The following is a 23776-nucleotide window of genomic DNA, read 5'->3' as shown; positions in this document are numbered from 1 at the left end:
ACTTTTTTAAGCTTCGATGCGGAGCTGAATTTACAATGATTTGTTTTTTTTCTGTGTCTGGGCCTACGATATCTTTTAACCGCTGAACCAATTTCTTTGTGTAGCAACTCTATAAATCAGAAATCGAACCTTATTGGGCCAAAAATGAATAAAAGTTTACACCTAAAATTGAGAAAAACATCCAACAAATTTATATATTTTTCAATATAAAACGACAGCGCTTTAATTAGTTATAGTTTTAAAATTTCCTAGAAGGGATAACTTTTTCTTTATTTCGCTTTTTTAGGTGAAGTTTTAGGGTTTTAGGTATGAAAATTAGTTACCTTTCATAAGGTAGAATAGAACTAAACATATTTAATAAAAAAAAAAAAAAAAATGTAGTCAAACATTTTATTTTATTTAGGAAAAAACAAAGAGGGGAGGAAATTACTCTATGCAGTAAATTTGCCTAAAGCCCATTTGGCTTTCCTTTTCCCAAACGGCTCCAGCCACAACAAAAACGTCAATTCCCAAAACGGTTAACGGCTTTTGTATTTCCATCACAATTGTTTATTAAACCATAAAGCTAATTAAAGATTCATTAAAGAATAATAAAAAATAAAGGTAAAACAAAATTTGGGCTTAAGTATAACACGTAAATAAAAAACAATACAAAATGATGAATATCTTAAAAAAATATTTACACAATAAGATGGATTTACTAATTATTGACTTGATAAAACATCCATATTCTACATAAAGTATTATTTCTAGTTAGTTTTATATAAACACAAATTATGCTAAAATAATTAAGACTTACATATCTAATTAATAATAAATGTAGAGGTACATTTATATTCTTTGTTAAATTGTTGAATTTAATTTAAATATTATTACTACTAAAATTATTATTGCAACAATTAGTTTTACTAGTAACTTGAAAGTTAGGAAATATATTTAATTTAAAATAAATATAATTTCAAATCATCAATAGTTCTATAAATAGGTAATAGTAGATCACATTTTATAAAATAAAATAAAGTATTTCATATAATATTAATAAAATAATACATCATGAATAAAAAATGTAAGTAATATGTATAATTTTTAATAACTAGGAAGTCTATTGTTAATTTTACCAAACATTGTTCCAGAGTAGGTTTGTCGTAAGAAATATGGTCTGTGCGCCATGCTAGTTCTCCTGACTAAAAACATTTATTTTTTTTAATGATTATTATATTACACTATAATGAGAAATCAATTTTTATAACTTACTGTTATTTTGTTTAGGGTGAGAAGCATTATTCCTAAGATCATTATTGTTTCTTAAATGAGTGTCACGCAAGTGTAAAGTTTTTGTATCTGTTACCGCACAATCGATTTGTATCATTGTTACAAAATCAGATCCTGTAAATAAAAATTTGTTTGTATTATTATAATTTATTATATAATAAATTATAATATAATATAATATAATATAATTAATAATATAATATAATTTATATATTTTATTACAATATTATAAAATAAAATATTATAATCAGAAATTAATTCTCTAGATCTTTATCTCCAGTAATATACTGGAGCAATAAAATATTTTTTATTTATCTATTTGTTATACGTTCTGAAACTTGAAAAAAAAATTAAAAAATAGTACCATTTTTATTCTTTCTAGGTCACTGATTATAATGTATAAAAAAAAACAAGCTTTAAATCTAGAAAACTGAAATATTAAGGGAAAATCATTTAATAAGTAAAGGTAAAAATACATTAGAATTTTGTGTAATTTTTTATTTTACCATTTGATGTTAACGCAGGAAATACAAGTGACATTTTGGGTCGATGTGTAGTGTTAGAGACATTATGACTTGCTGGCAATAATAGATGATCACCAGAAAAGGATACAACATAAAATGTATCTTCTTGTCTTTCGATTGAATCAAATAAACTTTCTTTAGCATCAAATTTAAGCTGACCAAACATTTCAATGAAACTGTTTTTAAACAGACTATCTCTTTGTTTCCTAAATAAACAATTAAAGAGAAAAACTTAAATATTTTAACTTCAGTTTGGCTAATATTTTTAGTTACTTCAAGTTGGGATTATGCGATTTTTCTTTTTTTTTATCCTTGCTTTTGACAGTTTTGTTTTGATTTATATTTTTAGTATTTGAATTTAGCATGTTCGAGTCAATTTGAACTACAGTAATATCGTCTTTATCCAAATTTATATTTCTTGGTTCAATCCATTTTCTTAGTTCACTATCAATTCTAAAATTATTGAAAGTTAATATTTATTGCAATGTTATATTACAAAGTTAAAAAAAAAAAAGATATATTTATACCGATGGTTGAAAAATCATTGTAATATAATGCCTTTTTACCTTTTTGACTCAGATACATTAATATACATAGGACACATTAAATGTTCAGTAGAATTCCAGGAAGAGTTAGTATCTTCAAAATCGCTGACCCACAAAATATTTCTACTGTGATAATTAAACTTATCAATGCTTTTTGGTTTATTATTTCTTAATTGATTCATAGAAATTCCAGAATTGTCAGATTGCCTTGAATTAAAGAGTCTAAATAGACAATTTTTGTATAAACATTAGATGTTAATGCTAAAACTAGTTATATTACCCTAAAGGAATGATATTGAAAGAGATTACTAGAACTACAGAAAGTATAGCAGTAGCTTTTTTTGCCTTTTTGATTAACGGTCGATCAGTTATCATCGATAGTTTATCAAATATTTTGAGTCTTTCTTTGAGAGATGAATTTTCCTAAAAAATAATTTATTGTAAATTATTATTTAGTTATTTGAAAACAGTGATAATTTTAATTAATTACTATTTTCAATTCTAAATTTTCTTTCTGCAGCATGTTCACTTTTTCTTCAAGTGATGTGACATATTCTTTTTTCTTTTTTCTTGATAAACTCGCTGCTTCTCGATTTCTAATCATTCGCTGATGTCGTTTTATTGCATTTATCTGTTATTAATAATTATTACATTTTGAGTCTGTCTTATGTTGACAATTAAAAAGTTTCTTTATGATTTACTTGATTATACTGTAAGGTAGTTGGGCTGTGAGATCTAGTCGTAGTTAAATCAACTCTAGGAATCGATAACCGAGAACTTATGTCTGATGTACTCGTTACCAACGGTGCTGTTGGAATAGCCGATTCAGGTTGAACTTTTATTTCTTTATGCATTTTAGTTATTTTCGAAAATTGATCTGGAGTTAACATGATTTTTTGAGAAACACTTGATGCTAACAAAAACAATGTAATACAAAAACAATACGTTAAAAACCCTAAAATAATTATAATTATTTATGAACAAATAATTGATAAAACATATTTTTATTATTATTATATTTATTAAATATTTTAAATTTCAATAGTTTTTGAAAAAATTACTTGGTGTCCTTGAAATCTTAATTGGACGTTGAACAGATTGATTAGTCAACATTGAAGAGACATTGACTAAAATACAAGATTTAAAATTAAAATATTAACAAGTTAAATAACTATTAAAAAAATACATACAGTTATTGTGTATCAGCGTACCAGTTCTTGAAGAAATAATTTTATCAGGAGTGAGTTTATCTGGAGTAGGTATAAAATTAAGTTTTCGAAATTGTTGGTTTAATTCAATTGGCTTAGGGGCAATAACTTTACTGGTGTTTAATTCAAATTCTTTATGTGCATTGGGTGATGAGCTATTTGACAATACCTGTAGCATAAAAACAAATAATTGTATAATTGCTTTACATTTCTGAAACTCCCTAACTTTTATGATATGTGTGAAATTGGCACCTAATTGTAATTCTACTCTTTAAATTGGGTTTTTTTTTTAAGTATTTACATATAAAGATATATTTTTTTTAGCTTCAATATTTTTTTTTTTAACCTAATTTTTTTTAAAAATTAATCAAATTTATTAAAAAAAAACAAAATTAAAAAATCTCATTTTAGAATTAGTACAACGGGTATGTTTAATTGTATCCCACCTGTTTAAAAAATATATATACCTGGTTTGATTCGCATGATGATAGTGAATCTACACTAGGCATAGATCCATTGGATGAAGGTGAAGACGGAGGAGAAAAGTCATTTTTTTCTAACTCAATACCTACATAATATATTAGAATTAGGTATTTTTAAATATAAGAGAAAAAAAATTCATATGAGCAACACATACCGTTTCCAAAACATGTTTCAATACTCCATTGCATTGCAAGGTCATTATCCAAATCACTGACTTCTGAATAGAATTTAACTTCATCATCAAATGTAGGAGATAAAGATTCCATCTTCAACTCATTAAACTAGATAATAATTTAACATAATACATTTAAAAATATTAAGATTGCATGTAAGTATAATTCAAAACATTTCGCTTACTCCAAAAAGTTCGTTTTTTGGCTCAACTAAAAAATCCATAGTTTCTAAAACAAAAAATTAATTTATAATTTAGTATGGCATGATTTATTAAATGTTAACATTTAACATTATAGCAGTATCAGTTATCAGTTAATAAAAGTTTATAAATGCCAATTTTAATAATGAATATTAATTTTATTTTAATAGTCCACTGAAATAACTAACGATTATATAACATTAGTAAAATTATACTTTTATTTACAAAAGAAAAAAACTTATTTTTAAGGGAAAACTCCTCCCCTCATTCATTTTTTAATCTAAATATTTTAAAAGTAATAAATATGCATGGTATTTAATTGGAGGGAAAATTTATCGCTACGTTAAATAACGAGGTTATTTCATCTAAATTCTACACTAAAATTGTATTATTAAAACGTAATATTTAGCGATAAAAAAAAATTAGGTAACTAACTCGAAAATAATTTACTAGACGAATTTTATCAGTTTACAGACAACAATCAATTGTGAAAAGTGATTAAAATGAAATTGGAATACACAAAAAGCTAAAACATAATCATAATAAAACCAATAGTATTTCAAACTAAATAAAGATGACTGGCGGTTATTATGATTGTTGATAATTTTCAAAATTTTTATTTATGAAATTTAACTAAACATTGTATCTTAAAGGAACCTTTTTTTAATTAAAACGTACATTTTTATGGTTGACTATAATAAGTGATTATTTTAATTTTTTTAATTTGCTCTTGTTAAGGGTTAAGAAAAACGTATTTATGAGCATCTTTAAACATGTTTAAAGACATGTTATTGTCTTTAAAATCATAATGAACGCCAACACATAATTACTCATTGAGTAATTATGTAATTACTCAAAAATAGCTTTGTTTTTAAATAATAATAACAATCGCAGTATGTCATAATCGGTGCAGCTGCATAGAAATTACGGTCAATTTGCAGTTTACATTAATGTGCGTTTAGAACAAATTAGAATTAAGTATTATTTATAAGTTTTTGTAAGCTAAATTTTACAATAATAAACAGGGGTGTATGAAAAATACTGTTGAAATAAGACAACAATATAAAATCACGTGTAGCAATGAGTATCACTTATAAAAGATGAATGGCCTTGAACTCAACACAATATAATGAAGGAGGGTCAATGATCTTGTCATTCCGGGCACTAGCCTATAGGATACTGTGCCCTCGCAAATACAAAAACGATGGTAAAAATATTTTGTATTAAAATTTCATTATGAGTTGTTAGACATACAAACAAGTCTTATTTATATATCTCAATAAAAACTATTTTGTATTTTAATGTTAAAAATATATCTAGATACAAATACATATTTTATTAATATATATATATTTTACTTTTAGCAATGAACTGTCGTCAATAAATGTTAAAAACGAGACTAGTTTTAATAGATTGAATTTAGTTTATATAATTGAAAATTACACTATATTTATTTAAGTATAGTAATAATTAAAATAAAAGTCAATAATCTAAAAACTTAATTAAATTGTTAAAAAAACGCAAAAACAAAAATTAAGTATGGCCAACTATTAATATTAACATTACAAGTCAGTATAATACTTAGTATACATAAATTTAATGACGAAAAATAAATAAATTTTACCTGGTATGCATAAATTTACTATACTTCAAATAGCGAGCTCCGAGATTAATACCTAGGTAATAATACCTATGTACTATATTAATATAGTAGCGTTTCCAAGCTAAATAATGTTACAATAAATAAAAAAGAACGGTAATAATTATTTATTATAAGAAATATGAAAATTCAAAACAAGACATACAACACAGTATAGATGCCGGCTACGATTAACTATACCATATTATTTAACCGCATCCTACCTTGTTACTTATTTAAAAACTAGGCGGTTAAGTGTTACACAGTGTAGCCATAATACATATTTTTTAACTTGGCCTTAAGAAACAATAACAAAAAAAATGTTACTAAAGTCTAAACAACGAATTCATAAAATAAAAAATATATATCAACATAATTTGCAATTTATTGCGTATTAAATTAATGTCACAAAAAGGTGGTCAATACTATTTAGTATTTTATTAAATATCACACAATATTTGTGTAAACTCGTGCGAATTTTAGAAAGGGGGGAGAACCGATTGGATGCTAGTTCAGATTTTAATCAAAGAAATATTATAATTTCTAAATCTTGTATTATTACTAAGTTTTAGTTTTTGCAGTCCTCTGAGAAAATCCAGATATTAGTTTTTAGAAATAATTGTCAATTGTATCTAACATAATATAATATTTAATATTGTATACTAATATATTATGTACTTTACGTTGGTAAATTTAATTATTTTCTAAAACAGATGGTTGTAGAAATTTAAGTGTTGGCTCAACATTCTAGTTTTTTTTTAATCATACAAATATATTTCCTAGCTTCTGTAATAGACTTAACCCTAGTTCCAGCGGGACGTATTAATAATTAATCGAACTTGATTGGCATAATCAAAAATAAATTTTAAAAAATATTGGCAACCTAATCTGGAAAAATGTAGAATTTGTATTATAATTTTTGAATTTTAAATTTAAACACGACAATTTAAATTGTTTCGTAATGATTTATTTAATTCTTCTGGATTTCTAGATTTTTTTTATATCTTTCGTGTTTTGTCTAATGGCGATTGGTATTGTCACTCAACTATACTATATTAAGGCAAAGTAATCAATTTGCTGAATGTTGAAATAGATATTTACACATTTGTGTTTACTGTTTACGAAATGATACGATTTGTTGAAGTTTCTATGTTGTGGTAAAATAGGTACCCAATTGCGTAATGACGAAGTGTAACCAAGTAAGATTTTCATATTATTACATGAGCACGGACTTATGTACTCTTAAAATAGCTGAAATATGATACTTATATTCTCTAATTCACTTAAATGCCAAAATATGCACTTATATGCTATATATCCCATAATTGTGCTGTGTGCTGTCATCTAAAAAGATGTGTTTTTACATCACAACCCCCTACTAATCCGGTATTCGCGAATAGAGACTAGACCAACCTTTAGCTAGCATTCCCACACGATAAATGGTAAAATTAAAAATTATTTTCAGAATTTCACTACAATTGTATTGCGCCTAACATTGAAAATTACCGTAGACAAAAAATTATAAAATAAAAAAAATCTTGTTGCAGCGGTTGAAATGTCCATAGATTTTTAATTGATGTTAGCATTTAAACTTGCATATCTTTAATTAATGAAATATGCAAAAGTATTCTTCTCTTACAGACAAAAAAAAAAGCTTTTAATACAGTAGACTATAAGCCAAAATCAATTATTTAGGTATAGGCGAGCCTCTTATGTTTTGTTTTCATGCTATCTTACTAGGTACTCTCAAATGGTAATAATTAAGCAGATAATAACAGATAAGTTTGATTTTTCTCTGGTATTCTATAACGCGGCTAAAAAATTATATTTACCTATTAGAAATTCTGATGATATTAGGCTTCTTCAATAGTACTTTAGTGCCATTAGTATTTATTTCATAAACACATTTATTAAATCTAAATACAATTTTTCAAGACCGTGATCTAGGTTTGTTATTGTCAGAAGATTTGAATTTTTTTAATATGTAAATTTAATTTGTTATAAAGCTAATAGAAATGTGAGATATTTAAAACGTAACTGTTAAAAACTTAAGAATCCTAAATGTTTGTCAGTAAAGCATGTATCTTTGGGTAAGATCAGTCTTCGAATTTAGTTGTTTTTTGGAATCCTTACCAACTCGGTCTCAAAAATAAATCAGAGAAGGTTCAAAAGCGGTTTCTGTGCAATTTATATGACTGGTATAGATAATAGTGAGGTTGTAATTAAACCTAATATTCGTACGTTAGAACTAGAAGTAATTTTGCAAATGGTTATTTGTCTACAAATAGAAATATCTTTCTTTGAGTACTGCTAGTCTTGTAAAACTATAACTTTTTTCTCTGTTGTTTTTGTATGAGGCATGTTGTATACTCATTTTACTTTTCAAGGGTGTACTTTAATTAAATAGGTAAACTAGAATGCATTCAAAAACTGTTTTTTTTTTAAGTCATGAAACTGAATATGGAATTAAGTATGACTTAACAAAAGTACAAATATTATGAAAGTGATAATTACATACATTTTATGGTAAACAAAATAAAAATTCCCAAAAAAGTTAAAAGATTAATAATTAATAGATAATTATAGATTAATATTTAATACTAAGGTTCTTTTTAGGTCCAATACCAATTGAATCGGACCCGGTAACTCAAACCTAGTCGTCATCCCATATTAATATGAACACACTAAATATTAATTGTTAAAAAAACATACATATATATTTTGTTTTTTATATCTTTTGTTATTTTCAATTAATTTTTTTTTTGTGGACATTAGTCGAAGGAAAAATGTTCGATGCCATAAATATATATTTGTATGTACTATTTGTAACAAACATAGATTTAAAAGAAACTGATGAACTGTAATTAAATTTAATATCCAGTTTAAGTGTTATATTTTAATTAAAAAATAAGTTATTTAAACAATATTTTAATCAAGCAAATTCTCAGTGTTTTGATAGTTACAGTGGTCAGCTTTTTCAATATCCTAATGCAGTCAGACACATCTATGCTCAAAAAAACAAAAAAATCATTCAATAATTAAACATTTTAAATAATCAACACCGAATACTGAATGTAAAAAATAGCAATATTAATTATCAACCTGCAAAATTTAGGTTTAAAAAATTATATATTATCATCAATTTAAATTAAACTGTTAAACAAATTAGTTAGTTATTATAAAAAGTAACTAATCAATTTAAAGTTGCAGAAGCTAGATAATACCCTGCCTTGAATTACCTTCCATGCCTTGGATTACATCATAAAGTTAACTATAGAAAAATAAGCATTAATAACAATAGTTTTTTTAATGTTCATTATTTCCACTTAAGTTTTTCAAATTTATACAACAATATTAGCTTTTTAAGGTAAAGTTTAAAAACTATAAAAAAAAGTATGTGGCATGAATTTAGTACAATAATTAGAATAATTTATACTCTATATTATAACTAGTTTTATACTAATTGTTATGAACAATAATTTTGAAGTTATCATTATAATGTAACTATAACGCTTACCTGATGAGGCATAATTTAAACAGTTAAAAACATTTTTGTTCGGCATTAAAAATGATTAATAGGCATTGAATGTCATCAATACCAATTACCAATAACAATAATCAATATGTCCCGTAATAATTTTTTAAAGGATAAACGTTACATTACTGTAACTTAATAACAAAATAATAAAAACAACTTATAATAACGCCAATAAGTAAATATTGATAAATTAATTCTTTTTCCGTATTTTACTATTATCCTACAAGTTCTAAAGTGTAAACAAAACGCAATTGTAATGTTAATTTGAAAACACTAAACATGCGGGGTTCTTCAACTATAACCACAGTAGTAAAAGTGTAGTTGATAACATAATGATAACACAATTTTTAGAGTTTTTAAAACACTAACAAAATATTAAGAGACATCACAATCATTTCAAAAAGTAAAATGTTTCAACACAGGATAAAAGGACTGTCATTTTTTTTCGTAGGATAACAGCAGTACACAAGTATCAAATCATCTATGAAAAAAGTAAGCCAACCATAATACATATAGGTACTATGCTCTAAATTTTAGGTCCAACTAACATGTAAAATAAATATCTCATTAAATAATGAATAAACTAGGTGTAAAATTGGAAATTTTTATATACCATTGGTTTGGTTATGAAGCATTTAGTCAATAAATAATATGATCAACAATGCGTTGCGTACAGCTCTGGTTGGCTTGGTTGCGTGATTGGTTAGTAACAAAATGTCTTCAGCAAACAACCAAGAATCAAATAAAGATGATAGCAATGAACAATATAGTGAGTATTAACTATTATTGATGTAATAAATTAATAGTTTATTACAATAAATAACATTGATTAATTTTATGCTTCCCCAAAAATATCATAATTAATTTTTTTTTTGTAGAAATAGTTTACATTACATAAGACTTAAGTGAAATTTTTGTTAAAAAATTAAGAGAACTAGATATTTAGGACTTCCCATAAGATTCCTACTTGGGAGCTTTATCTTCCACAATCATTTACCTTAAAACAATTTAAACAACTATTATACTTGAAACTCAAAAACAAACTTAAGCTAATCACTATTTGGAAAAATGTAAGTCTTATTTTGTTCTATTGCAGTTGTATCAACGTCTTTAATTTTATGTTAATGTTTTAAAACTATTGCATGTGTTTTTCTTATATGGACTGAATGTGATTTTAAAATCTTCAGTTTAATTAATTTCTAAATACTAGTAACCACCCCATCCTTCTATCACTGTATTTTTTTTTTGTTGGTTATCAGAATTTAATAACAAATAGTTAAAATTTTTATTAAAACTGTAGTTTTTTTTGACAAAAATGAATTGGCATAAGTATAAAGGGAATTATTAGTTAAAAATCAGATTTAGCTTAATATTTTTTTTTATTAGTATTTATTAATGAAAATAATTTTTAACTACAGATTTATCTCATATGTGAGCATATTGAACATACTTTTACCTTTATTTGTTGTTTTATGATAATGATTTTGGTTTAAATAAACACTTCACGCCTCCACTGGCATATAGTACTGTAGTTCTACAAGGTATTTGGTCTGCTAAAGCATTAAATACCTTTTTAGCTTTGCATCAAATGTAAATTCTTGTATTGAAACAACTTTGAGACCAGTTCAAAATTGATCAGAAAAAACCTATCCAAATAATATTATTAACTAATATTTTATCAATTTTTTATAAGGATATAACCTTTGGTTAGGTAGAATATAAACATGGTTGTTAATTGGTATTGTATTATACTGTTGTAATGTAATAACTTGCCAATACTTATTAAAATCATTTTTTATTACAATTGTTTTATTTCTTTTAAATTATGAACTACAATTCATTATTATTCTAATTTATTTTAGAAAATAGTAGCGTCCTGATACAACAGGATGTAATTATAAAGTACTGTGACTCTGTCTATTAATGATAAAAATTTTTCGATCAATGTATTATAATTGTGAGTTACTCATTGATACTTAAATCGAATTATACTTCAATACTTATTTTCTATTTCTGTCAATAATTGTATGATACATATTTTTATTATATGGTATTTGAATAATGACGGGAAATTTTTAAAATAATAAATATGTTCAATAATAGCTGAAGTTAGTAAAAACCCAATTTCGAGGAGATGGACCTCTTGTTGATGATGGACACCCGTTTTCAAATTCGCAACTTTAAAATACAATAACTTAAGTAATTTTTTTAGCTGCTAAGGTATACCAAATCTCAAATTGATAAAAAATTAATCAAGATTCAGAAAATAGTGCTAACTTAATTTTGGAGAATGCTGACATCAGGTCCCTTATTTTCACTTATCACAGTACATGACATATCTTTTATTATTATGTATTTATTAAATCATGCAACAGTATAATATTCTTAGATTCATTTATTACAGCCGTTAGTATGACAGCAATAATAATAATAATAATAATAGCTTTAAAAAAGCCAGCATAGTGAAGACGGGGTATAGTGTGGACAAAACATAGTAGAACTAAAGTAGTTGCAAGTCTTGTTTTTTTTTTTTTTTTTTAAGAATTATTTTCTTAAAGTGATATAATATCTTAAAAACTTGTTTCAATACACAGCTATAGGTACAATTTGTTACTATTAGAGATATCCTGTCTATCCTAATAATTTGTTGCCAATGAAAGTACCTTTCAAATGAAATTTTTAATCTATAAACTTTGTACATGAAGAAATTAGTTTAGTGTATAAGGTAATATAGTGGGTTCAGACAAAAAACTAAAAATAAAAGTATAACATTGTAAAATCAATACCTTCTTTTTTTTATAAAGTTTTACCCACAAAATAGTCACCTTAAATATTATAGTATAATATCACCTTATTATTTAAGTTATTACAATTTTTAATACCTTTTTTAGTTTAGCAATGAAGCTAAAAAATCGGTAGTAAGTGGAAGCTTGTAATTAAAAAATTATTTTGCGAGGAACAAATAAGTGAGGCGGTATTTACAGTACCCGTATACATTATTCACAATAGATAGAAAAGAACTCTATCTATGCCGTACCGTTTTTAGTGTTTTGATAAGTTAAACACAATCAAAATTATTCGTAATCATTTGTAAAGATTACTTTTCCCCTCTTTTTTTCATTTGTTTATAAAAAAACTTTAAGTGTGGATATCAACAAAAATTAAAACACTACGGCATAGGTAAAGTTATAATGTATCTTCTCAGTAGATTGTTTTTGAGATGTTTAAAAACATCATACTTTTTTAACAGTATTTTATTTTTAATAATTTAGTATTGACCTACTCCTCCTCCTTAGAAGAGAAGGTAGCGCATAAGGGAGTTTAGCTCCTCTAAATATTTCGCAGCTCCCTCATACATCTTTGTGTTTGTAACAATAAATTAAATGTAAAAAATGTTTTGTGCGCAGAAAACAATTTAATTAAAATATTTAATTATATGCCCAAATAAAGCTGTTGCATATAAAGCTTGTTGCTATGCTCCATAAATAATATAATTTAAAGGAACAGTTAACGCCGAGTAGAATTGATCAAATCGCAAACTTAGAAGTAATAATCCGAATTACTTTGTCAAGATACTAAAAATAAAATAACACGAGTTAAAAGTATTTGGCACGATCATTTATCAAGTAAAGATTATATTTTATAATTCAGGTAGAATTGATCACCCGTTAGGTTAAGTTACAAATCGTAATAATTTGTTGACGTTTTTATCATTAAGCAATTTCGTTATCAACTGTATAGTAAAAATATTTTCCATAAACCTGTTTACTATTGCCTTATTCATACATAGAAAACTTAAAATGTCATATGGTCATAATGTGATCCCTACTTCTTTTTTTGTGGGTTTTTCCTTGATTAAAAAAAAGTGACTACATTTTTGTAAAAATCCTCTGACTAATTTTCAAATCTTAACCCCAAAGCTACGCTTAAAAAAGTTTCCACCCCGTTTATTAAATTTGTTTTGGTTTGTCAATGTATATTAATACTACTATAAGATATATCTAAAGAATATACAACACAAGTTCGCAACTACTTTGGTCATTTTTTTTTAAAAGTTATTTCTGACAATAATTTAAAGACGATAAATATTTTGGATGACCTTCCCGAATTCGAAGTGGAAATTAAGTTTAACCGAGTACAAATTAATTACGATTTCTAAACTATAGAGTTTGCTACACGAAGAAATTGGTTGTGAACGTAGGCCCAAATACAAAGCTAATAATAAAAATACATCATTGTAAAAACAGTTAAATCAAAACTTTATACGTAAAAAAAATGTCAAATAAAAAAAAAACAAAGTTTTGAAAAGTAATTTTTTAGCATTTTCTCAGAGTAAAATGTAATAATATATCAAAAGGTGTAACTTCAGCTAATCGGATCCTGTAAAATCTATTAGTATGTCGTTCTTACATGAAATGTTAAGCATAAAACATATTTTTTATTCTTTAGTAAAACTTGAAAGAGTATATTTTAGCAAATGTATACTTTATAACTAATTATGTGCTTTTAATAACATTTTTTTCTAATGCTTATACAACTTTAAAATTTGGATGAAACAACTTAAGTGTTAAATTAAGAAAAAACGATCACACGCATATATGTGCGCATGATATTGTTTTATATACTCGACGAGTGCTCGAACTTGGCAAAGCGACTGCCTACTCAATTGGAATGTCGTGTAGAAATTCTGAACACAAAAAAATAAAACTGATGACTGAATATAGAAAATAACCTTGGCCGTTTGAGGAATGGCAAGCGTGACGTAATTAATGTTAGTTTGGTACTTTTAATCCAATAGCCAACTGTTATACTGGTATACATTAGTGTTAGAAATACTGAGCAATTATTTTTAGACTTTAGATTATCATTGATTTTTATTGACAATAAAAAATAATAATTATTGTAGGTAGGTTCTGACTCTCCGAGTATACTCCGCTTGTTTAGGCAACTCTATTTTTAGACATTTTTATCTGGACGTGCAATAGAGATATATGTATGTGTTTAAAGCTTACGAGTAGCACAGGCTCCAGAGCCGCGTGTGTATATTTTGTTGTGTATTAGTTTTTAAAAATCGTGTTATTATTATTATTAATAATTAGGAGTGGGTGCCGATGATAAGTACAAAAAATGGACTAACAACATTAGTAACACCAGTGGCGGAAACAAATTTGCAAGGCGTGCTCGATCGTTTAAAGAAGATTTACTGGACATTATATCTGCAATGCGGTCGCCTAGTCATAGCGGAATCAGTTCCAGGAGCATTTCTCCTAGAAATGGAATACCAAAACAAAGGCACGCTTCTTCGGGAAGCAGTCCTAAAAGATCTCTCAACGATATTGATTTTCATGTTAGACAAGTATGTTTAACCATTAAAAATTATAAATACTTTGTTTTAACATATTATTACTTTTAACATCCTGCTATTATTATTAGATTCAGGTAGCCTTAAAACATTTTCTCGATGTTGTTGCAAAAAACAAATTAGAAATGTTGCCTGGAAATGGAACAGTAGTTTTAGAAACTGTTACTTCTATTTGCGGAGTATTTAAATCCTATGATATTAATGAACAAAGTTCTCTGGTAGTGTCGGCTTTGAATCAAGTATATCAAAGTGTTGCACAACTTATAAAACTCTGTGATGATGTTCTATTATCTGGAGAGAAAGCAATCGACACTAGCAATGTATCGGATACATTACACTTGGTCGACTTGGCTATTCAGGTAAAATATTGGTTATTTTTAAATAATTCACCTAATATAATTATATTAATTTAATATTATAGAATTTAGTGTCCTTAACAAACAAGAAAATAGGTCAAGGTACCATAAAAAGTGTTTACAAAGATGAAGACTCTCTTAAACTACCTGATGAATTAAAACAAAGAGTTTCACTTCCTGATATTCCATTAACACTGAGAGAAAGAGAAATATTGGAACAAACCAGCAACCACTCGTTTGACACTCTTGATAGTGTTTCTCATTCTAAACCCCCTTTACCTGATAGGTAAGCCCTATAAATATATATTATTTATAGTAAGTAATAAAGGCAATTATTTATTGTGTTTTAGAACATGGGAACAAAATGACAATAAAAATAATTCTCCCCCGCCTTTACCTCCAAAACGTCGTACTGGTAAAAATGTCGCTAAGTTTTATCCGTATAAAGTATCTTTAGAACCATTAAGTTTATCTGATAGTTCTTCATCAATTGGTTCATTGGATTCAATTTTAAATGACGATGAAGTTAACATTGTTATGTCTCATGACGATAGTTCATTTTTAACATGTATGTGATAAAAAATTTAATTTTTAAATATCCAGTTGATCAAATTTATATTAAATTAATCATTACCTCGGTGTGTGTCTAGGTGATATAAATCATGTTTGTGGTTATTGTAACTGTTCTTCAAGTTCCGCTTCGGTAGATCAAGGCAACGAAAAAAGAATATCTCCATTTTCAGAGTACCCACCACAACACAGTATGTATCATACCAAACTATTACAAGTCCCTTCTAAAACTCTAATTATTTTTAAAATAGTTATTTCGAACTGATGAATAATTTAATAAAATATATATGTTACCTTCAAAGTTTCAAAAATTTCCTGTATTCTTGCTACATTAGCCATGTCTTCTAGTGTCTCTCCTATAATTTCTTAAGTTAACCGAAACCGAAAAATCGTATTGTACTATGGTTAATCTGCTCAATTCTTTTATTACCTTTTCTAGTGCTATATTGAACATGACTGAGGATAGTGCACACCACGCTTAAATCCTGACAATCTTGAAGGGCATCAACATAGTTTTGTCTACCCTTGCTCAATATTGTGTATCCACATAACTTGCTTAAATGTTTCAGTTTTTTAGGGAATTCTAATTCAAGCATGAAGTTGTATAAACTCTATGTACGCTGTCATATGCTTTTTGAAATCTATGGATAATTGTCACATATTTGGTTTGGCATGAGCTAACACATAAGTGTACTTACATAAATATTTTGCTGATTAAGCTTCTATTTTTTGTATTTATTTTAACCCTCGGGTAGCCGCGCCTTTTCCCGGATACCCCATCCACGGCAATATGCAGCACGGAGTGCCGTCGTGCTGGTGCCCAAGTGTTGAATTTTTTTATAATTCTTGAAATTAAAAAAAAAAATGTTTGGTTTAAATAATATTTGTGTTTTATTTTGGTCTTTATTATAAAATTAATTCACTATTGACTAAACTTACTTGTATAGTAGTTATGTGGTTAGAACTAAATAATAACCATGAGCAATTGAAATAGTATTTTAAAACATTTTTTTTAAAGCTTTATTGGAAAAGAAAACTGCATATTTTCAACAAACTTCTAGTCAAGCATGGACGAAACAATCAAAATCTATGTCAGTACAGCAAATTGATAATCAAAAAGTGGTATTAAATGATATCAATCAATCAATGAAAAATGAAGTAAGCTGGTGTAATAAAATAAAATAAGTTTTGTTCAATTTGTTATGGTAAATAATGTATATTTTTATGTTTTGTTAGATTCCACCGCCAGTACCCGAAAAAAAACGTTCAGTACGGCTCAAAGTAACACATGAAAATTTATCAATGGATGAAATGGCTACACAATACAACTTCCATAGGAATAACAGCCATTGTAGTATTCAAGCTTTGACACACACTGCGTCACTTGACAATCCAGTTGCCGATGCTTCTAATCCACCACCTTTACCATTGAAAAAAAAACACAGTAAGTAAATTTCTGTTTTATTGTCCTAATAATATATTTTATAGACTAAAAAGCCTAAACTTAAATATTGTAACCAAAATTAAGTATTATCCTTAAAAATTTTTATTTATGATTACTGAAAATGATAACATATTTACTCACTAGAAAATATTATGATATTCTGTGATGGCAAAAAAAATATTTAACATTGGTAAAAATTACTAATGAGTACACAAATATACAGATTTTACAAAAAAAAAAAAAAAATATTGTTTTAATTATCTAAAGCCTTTTAAATACATATATTATAATAAAAATACAATACATACTATACTCGTTCACAAATAAGATGGCTTGTGCACGAACGACCAAATTACATTCGTTTCAGATCAGAGTAGCTTTACATCCTTTATTTTGACAACATATACTAATGATTTTTATGTAAGAGGTTGATGTTTTTTTGTGGTAAGTAGGACAAACTTAGTTAACCAAGTGATGGAAAGGTAGTTTTGGATGATTTTGGTAGACTTCTTCCTGAGCCCTAACGTAAGAGGTGTTTCTGATTTCTTGACTATTACTTAACTTCATAAAGTACATATAGGTATTATTTTATATAATACCATACATATACAATATAGTATATTTAAAACATTGAATTATTGCCAAGAAATATTAGTTCGAAAAGTTGTATAAGCTAAAAAGGTGACATTCATGAAGGTAAAACTTCTTAATCATCTGGACATTATCACACAACACATATTCTCAAAATGTAATATTAATTTTAATGTTTAAACTCCATGTGACTTAAAATTGTTAAATCTATTTTTCTTTAGTGTTTCATTCGGTGGCTTATTCTGGTAAGACTTATTAACATAATAAAGGTTTTTTGCATGTTACTAATTTGTTTGTTTTCCTTAGCTTTGTATAATGTTTTTAATTTAAATTTCATAAGAATTAGAATAATATTGATAAACTTTAATTATTTTAGTTATGGCGTATATGGAAATGTTTGGAAATTGTTCTCATGGAAACACAACAGAATTTTTACGCCATTCAGTCCATACATATACGATGCTTCATCAGACTAATTGGCATTCACCTCAAAAATACCAAAGTGAAGTTCAAAGTTATAGTGTTGAAAATTCGTGTCAACAATATTATATTACTAAGTATGTTGTAGATTTTTTCAGTTAAACGGTTAAAATATGTAAAATTGTAATAACTGCTTTCAGTGATTCTAATCCTCCAGCGTTGCCTCCCAAACGAGGAAAAATAGTGTCTCCTTATAAAGAGTTAACGCCTTCAAAATCTCCAAACAAAGTGTATGTAACTGATGTTAACGCGACCCCAAATACGGCTCATTGCTTAGAAACTCAGTAATATTATTTAAACAATTTTTTAACTAAAACTATAATTATTTATACATCAAAAAAATATTTTAAATTTAGGGAAATGGCATCAAGTGGTTCTGAATCCAATCAAGTTAATATCGATGAAACCAACATAATGGAAGAACTTAATGTTTCTAGTTGGCTATTGTTTAAAAAGCCTGAAGAAGATGGGCCTCTAGTTCGCGGCGGTCATTCTGATGCGCTAGTCGTCCTTGCTACAAATGTGGTGAAAAATGGTAAATTCATATCAATAGTTTTTGTAGTTTTACACACACACACACACACACACATATATATATATATTTATTTATTTATTACTAGATAGCCAACTTTTTTTTTCATGGAAGCTTGGTGGGGTCATATGCAGTGTGGTCACTGTTTATATTGTGTTATTGATATTTCATTGTATTATAATAATAATCATACGTCTTATAGTAATTTAACTTTTACTAAGTAAACCTTATACCTCGTTAACACTATAAAATATTGGTAACATAATGTAACATTGATCACACTACATATGGCTGCCAAGCTTCATTTTTGAGAATACGCCTAAATGCATGGTCGGTCATCTAGTAATATATATCTATGAGTTTTTACAAAAGTCATAATAATTATTGGAAATTGTTGATTTAGATTTTTTGTATCAAGAAGCATTTTTAACAACATATAGAACATTTTTATCGCCTTTGGAGCTCATACACAAACTTTGCACGCGACATCAAAGATTCCAAAATTCAGGGGATCTAAATAAACATCGGGCCGGCCGAGAGTCTTTTTCACTATTGGTGAGAGTTGTTAGCGACTTAACGTAAGTATTGTGATTATGAAAAATTACAAAAAAATATTAGTTATTATTCAGTATACTGAAAATATAAAAAATTTTAAATATTGCAAAAAGTGTACATTTTTTAAATTATTTTTAGATTAACTGATTTGGATGAAAAAGTGTTACAAGTTCTTATGGATTTTGTATATCAATTAGTACGTGCAGGTGATTTAACCATGGCCAAAGCTCTCAGGGTTAAACTTTTAGAAAGATATCAAGCAAAATTGATGCATAATACAACAGTTAACACTCTTTTGCCTTCACAAAATGTTTATACTCGTCAAGCAACATTATTAGATTATAAAACTGAACTTATCGCAGAACAAATGACAATGTTGGACTCTGAACTGTTTATGAAAATCGAGATTCCCGAAGTATTAATATGGGTAAAAGAGCAAAATGAAGAGCGCAGTCCTAATCTTACTGAGTTCACTGAACATTTCAACAAAATGTCTTACTGGTATGTTTTAATGTTTTGTAGTATTTAATGTTATACAAAACTACTTTTATTATAACTTTTATGTTTTGTTATGTTAAATAAAACTTAAATAGGGCGAGATCACGTATTTTAGAACAAAGTGAAGCTAAAGATCGTGAACGCTATGTTTTAAAGTTCATAAAAATAATGAGAAGCTTACGTAAAATGAATAATTTTAATTCATACCTAGCACTATTATCCGCGTTGGATAGTGCTCCGATTAGACGACTTGAATGGCAAAAGTACATAACCGAAGGGTTAAAAGAGTATTGTGCATTGATTGATAGTTCATCTAGTTTTAGAGCTTATAGACAAGCTTTGGCTGAAACAAATCCTCCTTGCATTCCATACATGTGAGTACCAAGTTTTTATAAATTTTCAACAAAAATTATTTCTGTTAAATAGTCTGCTCATTTAGGAGGTTATTATTAAACTAAAATTTAAAAAAAGTAGTATAAATGAGTACTTATTTTGGAATAAGTGGAATTTCAATGAGGATGCTTTCCTAAATGGTTAAACAACTTTTTTTTGCCCTACATGCAGAAGGCTAGTCTATTGCAACAACCCCTATAGCAACAGTCTTTAGCAACATGTATGTATAGTAACACTGTATGTTGGTAATAGCGTACTACAAACATTTGTTAAGTTAGGAAATAGTAGACATGTGTTGCAGTCACTACAGTAGAAAGGACGAAATTTTTTTTCAGTATCAAAAATTGTAATAAAAAAAATTTGTGCTTGTTCATTTTTAGTTCTCATTACTTCAATTAGGGCTTTAACATTTAAACAATTTTTGTTTGATGTTTTTATTATAATATAAATCAAGATTGTAATTTGTAATTTTTTTTTCAGAGGACTTGTTTTACAAGATTTAACATTTGTGCACATTGGTAACAATGATTATTTATCAGAAAATATTATAAATTTTTCTAAAAGATGGCAACAATTTAACATAGTAGAAAATATGAAACGATTTAAAAAAATGTATGTTATTTTTAATTAAAATAATTAATATGTTCTTCCTCATATTAAGTTTCATTCATGTTTTTGTATGCATACAAATTTTAGGGGCTACAATTTCAAAAAACATGATCACATCATTGCGTTCTTTAACAACTTTGATGAATTTCTCTGTGAAGAAGCTATGTGGCAAATCAGTGAAAGCATCAAACCAAGAGGAAGCAAAAAGACTACATAAAGTGGTTAATATTTTTTTTCATTTTAATCACAAGTTATTATTTAATTTTATATGCAGTGTGTTTAGTCTAGTCATTTTAAGTATGACTAATGATTAAAGAATACGTATGTTAAGCTTACTTAAATGTCTCTAATGTTATAGAATATCTAGTCATTTGAAAAAAAATTACTCATTATAATATTCTCTTCTTTCATCTTTAAAACTTATATTTTTTACCTTTTTTATTTTTTTCTTATATTTTGTTAATGATTTGTTGTTTTAAAACTAGTTATTTTAATTCATTTTTTTTTTTAAGTTTTTACTATAGATAATTTTATAACAAAATCATGTATACTTAACCAATCTTATTTATAAAAGGTGGCTCTAATTTATAAAATAACTTTTTTTAATTATTAATGTAAACTATTACTAATTGAGCGAACAATTTTAAGTTCCTATTTTACTTAATTTTCTAAAAAACTTTTATCATTATTTATTCTTGTCAATTTAAAGTGCAAAGTTTAAATTAAACTTTTATTTTTTTAGTTTTTATAGACATTAACAACTATCTATAAACATCTGTCTAAAAATGACATGATAAATAGAAAAATGACATATTAAGTATTTCAAAATAAAAATATTTGTACAACATAGGTGTAAATACACATTTGAATTATGTAATTATATATTAATATCAATATAGTAGTAACTATTTTAATGTTATTACAAATAACAAAAATGAAATTTACAAAATTTCATTAATATTAAACTTGAGATTAGGGTTAGCGTTGGCGCTAAATTGTTAGAGTCTTCATTTTTAAATAAGCCATTATCATTTATTTAAATTTAACTTTACTATTTATCTAACTTATTATTGTAAAATATTTATTTATAAAACAAACTAGGCAGATATAACTTTGTAGCTAATTATTTTTTTATTTTACTTAAGAAATGCATATCTAGGAAATCACCGTGTTGTAAAATTATATAAATTACTTTTAATCATATCATTAAAATTAGAATTTATGATAATATATGATCAAAATAATAATTAATTATATATTAATTTGGTTTTTTGGTAATTTTACTATTGTGACTATTATCTTAGATTTTTCAAAAAAATTAATTACTAATGAATTATTTGGCTTTTTCGGTAATAGTATTGTATAGTTTATAAAATACAATTATTTTTAACAGCATTTCTTATATATATATATATATATATATATATATATATATATATATATATACAGCGTTAATTTTTATTTTATTTTACTGAAAGTAACATAATTGAGCCTGGTAAATTTCCCCCAAAAAATGTTTAATATCAATCTCTCTTTAAATGCACAGTCTTTGATTACATTTTAATTAAGTGTCAAATGTTCTAAAATTCAAAATTATTATTTAGGTAAAACCAACTGGTTTTTTGTTAATAAGTAACTCTTCTCTAACCCCGCTGCCTATCAATCAGAACTAAATTTATACAGTAATTTCAAGAAAACCTAGTTATGATTTCCATATAGATACTGGATATAAAGAAGCTAAATTAAAATTGTTTAGCCCCCAAATATAAAATTGTATAGTTAATGAAATGTAAACACTAATATTTATTGCTTCATAAATTTCTTGGTTTTAACTGGTCTAGATAAAAAATACAAATGTAATTATTTTAAAAATTCCTAATTTAATGTTACTCGGTGTTTGTTGCAATTTGATTAATTGTATAGTATTAAATTTGTTAGCTATAAAGAAATTAGTTATTTATAAGTCCTTTTAATGTGCATTAGAATATTACTAATTAGTAAAATTCAAAACCAACTTATTTTAACAGCTCAATATTTTTTTTTTAAAACATTTGTACTATTTAATGCTAATATTACTTATGGAATTGCATAGCTGCTTATTCCACTAATAAAACATAAGTTAATAATATATAGTTGGCAATTTTGTTATGTTCAAATTCTATTTTTTAATAAATATAGGTACATAAAAATAAATTATCAAATGAAGATGACTTAAAAATTGTGTGTTCACAATTTTTTTGTGACTATTGACAAAATATATTGTAAGGTATTCCTATTCCCTAATGTATAATATTAATTTATGTTACAATTACCAATTTACAACAGGAAGTTTAAATATTATTGTTGTGGGAATACTATTATCCATTTTACTTTTTCATCTTCACAAACATTGTTACACAAAAACGGAACATTTTTTACTGAAAAACATTAGTAGTTACGCACTTCTGCGATGATGCTAAAAAATGAGAGAAAAAGTATTTTGATATGTTTGATTACAATACATATTCTTGGTACACCTCGTTATTTAATAATTATTAATTTTTTTTTCGAGAATTCCGGATCCGGTCTTGTACGATCGGTCTGTTAACTATTACGACCTGATTTGCCGTATTGAAAAATCCCACCGGAGAAAAATAAGGAAATGAATAAAACAGGGGGAGGAGGAGGGTAGCTTGGACGCGGTATTCGGCAGGGGAAAAAAACTCTGGAATCACTTTGGCGAGTGTGGTTATTCAAGGTATTCGTGCACAAAACAATTTTTCCAATTTCGAACGGTTATTTATTGTAAAAAAAAAAACTAATAT

The 23776-nt window shown here is 26.3% G+C and overlaps 2 protein-coding genes across 5 annotated transcripts; one reads left to right on the top strand and one right to left on the bottom strand.

Annotated features, from left to right (window-relative positions):
- Positions 1-882: 882 nt before the first annotated feature.
- Positions 883-9780, bottom strand: LOC126835900 (cyclic AMP-dependent transcription factor ATF-6 alpha). 3 transcript variants are annotated; one of them, XM_050568782.1, is made up of 14 exons: positions 9562-9780; positions 4390-4433; positions 4187-4313; positions 4017-4117; positions 3532-3718; positions 3403-3468; positions 3043-3254; positions 2832-2972; positions 2622-2764; positions 2363-2563; positions 2070-2249; positions 1779-2002; positions 1255-1386; positions 883-1184 (listed from the first exon to the last, which is right to left on the bottom strand). In XM_050568782.1, exons 1-14 carry the CDS (start codon positions 9605-9607, stop codon positions 1087-1089), a joined length of 1902 nt encoding a protein of 633 aa, XP_050424739.1. In that variant the 5' UTR covers positions 9608-9780; the 3' UTR covers positions 883-1086. The 3 variants fall into 3 exon arrangements, with proteins under 3 accessions (XP_050424739.1, XP_050424748.1, XP_050424732.1); XM_050568791.1 differs by lacking the exon at positions 9562-9780 and adding an exon at positions 6030-6401; XM_050568775.1 differs by lacking the exon at positions 9562-9780 and adding an exon at positions 5259-5322.
- A 160-nt stretch (positions 9781-9940) lies between these two features.
- On the top strand, positions 9941-22137 carry LOC126835889 (guanine nucleotide-releasing factor 2). 2 transcript variants are annotated; one of them, XM_050568755.1, is made up of 18 exons: positions 9941-10074; positions 10170-10351; positions 14682-14938; positions 15016-15303; positions 15366-15586; positions 15651-15868; positions 15951-16061; positions 16889-17028; positions 17107-17314; positions 18127-18150; positions 18282-18462; positions 18526-18669; positions 18742-18920; positions 19321-19495; positions 19611-19973; positions 20066-20344; positions 20844-20975; positions 21060-22137. In XM_050568755.1, the coding sequence occupies exons 2-18, from the start codon at positions 10297-10299 to the stop codon at positions 21187-21189; spliced, it is 3105 nt and encodes a 1034-aa protein (XP_050424712.1). In that variant the 5' UTR covers positions 9941-10074; positions 10170-10296; the 3' UTR covers positions 21190-22137. The 2 variants fall into 2 exon arrangements, with proteins under 2 accessions (XP_050424712.1, XP_050424721.1); XM_050568764.1 differs by lacking the exon at positions 18127-18150.
- The last annotated feature ends 1639 nt before the right edge of the window (positions 22138-23776 follow it).

The sequence above is a fragment of the Adelges cooleyi genome, unplaced genomic scaffold (assembly GCF_023614345.1).
Source record: "Adelges cooleyi isolate 19-005CV unplaced genomic scaffold, UGA_ACOO_1.1 ACOO_flye_CR_arks_rails_tigmint_CR_PRNA_1, whole genome shotgun sequence".
NCBI lineage: Eukaryota > Metazoa > Arthropoda > Insecta > Hemiptera > Adelgidae > Adelges > Adelges cooleyi.
The sequence above is the reverse complement of the archived record's forward strand: the minus strand, read 5'-3'. Positions and strand labels throughout refer to the sequence as shown.

Coding starts and splice junctions, on each gene's coding strand:
- LOC126835900 (XM_050568775.1), bottom strand. CDS start 5,307: ATGACATACTGCGATTGTTATTATTATTTAAAAACAAAGCTATTTTTG. Junction 3,469..3,531: donor TACGCTGATACACAATAACT/GTATGTATTTTT, acceptor CTTGTATTTTAG/TCAATGTCTCTTCAATGTTG. Junction 3,255..3,402: donor TAAGATTTCAAGGACACCAA/GTAATTTTTTCA, acceptor TGTTTTTGTTAG/CATCAAGTGTTTCTCAAAAA.
- LOC126835889 (XM_050568755.1), top strand. CDS start 10,297: ATGTCTTCAGCAAACAACCAAGAATCAAATAAAGATGATAGCAATGAA. Junction 17,029..17,106: donor ATCAATCAATGAAAAATGAA/GTAAGCTGGTGT, acceptor ATGTTTTGTTAG/ATTCCACCGCCAGTACCCGA. Junction 20,345..20,843: donor CCTCCTTGCATTCCATACAT/GTGAGTACCAAG, acceptor TTTTTTTTTCAG/AGGACTTGTTTTACAAGATT.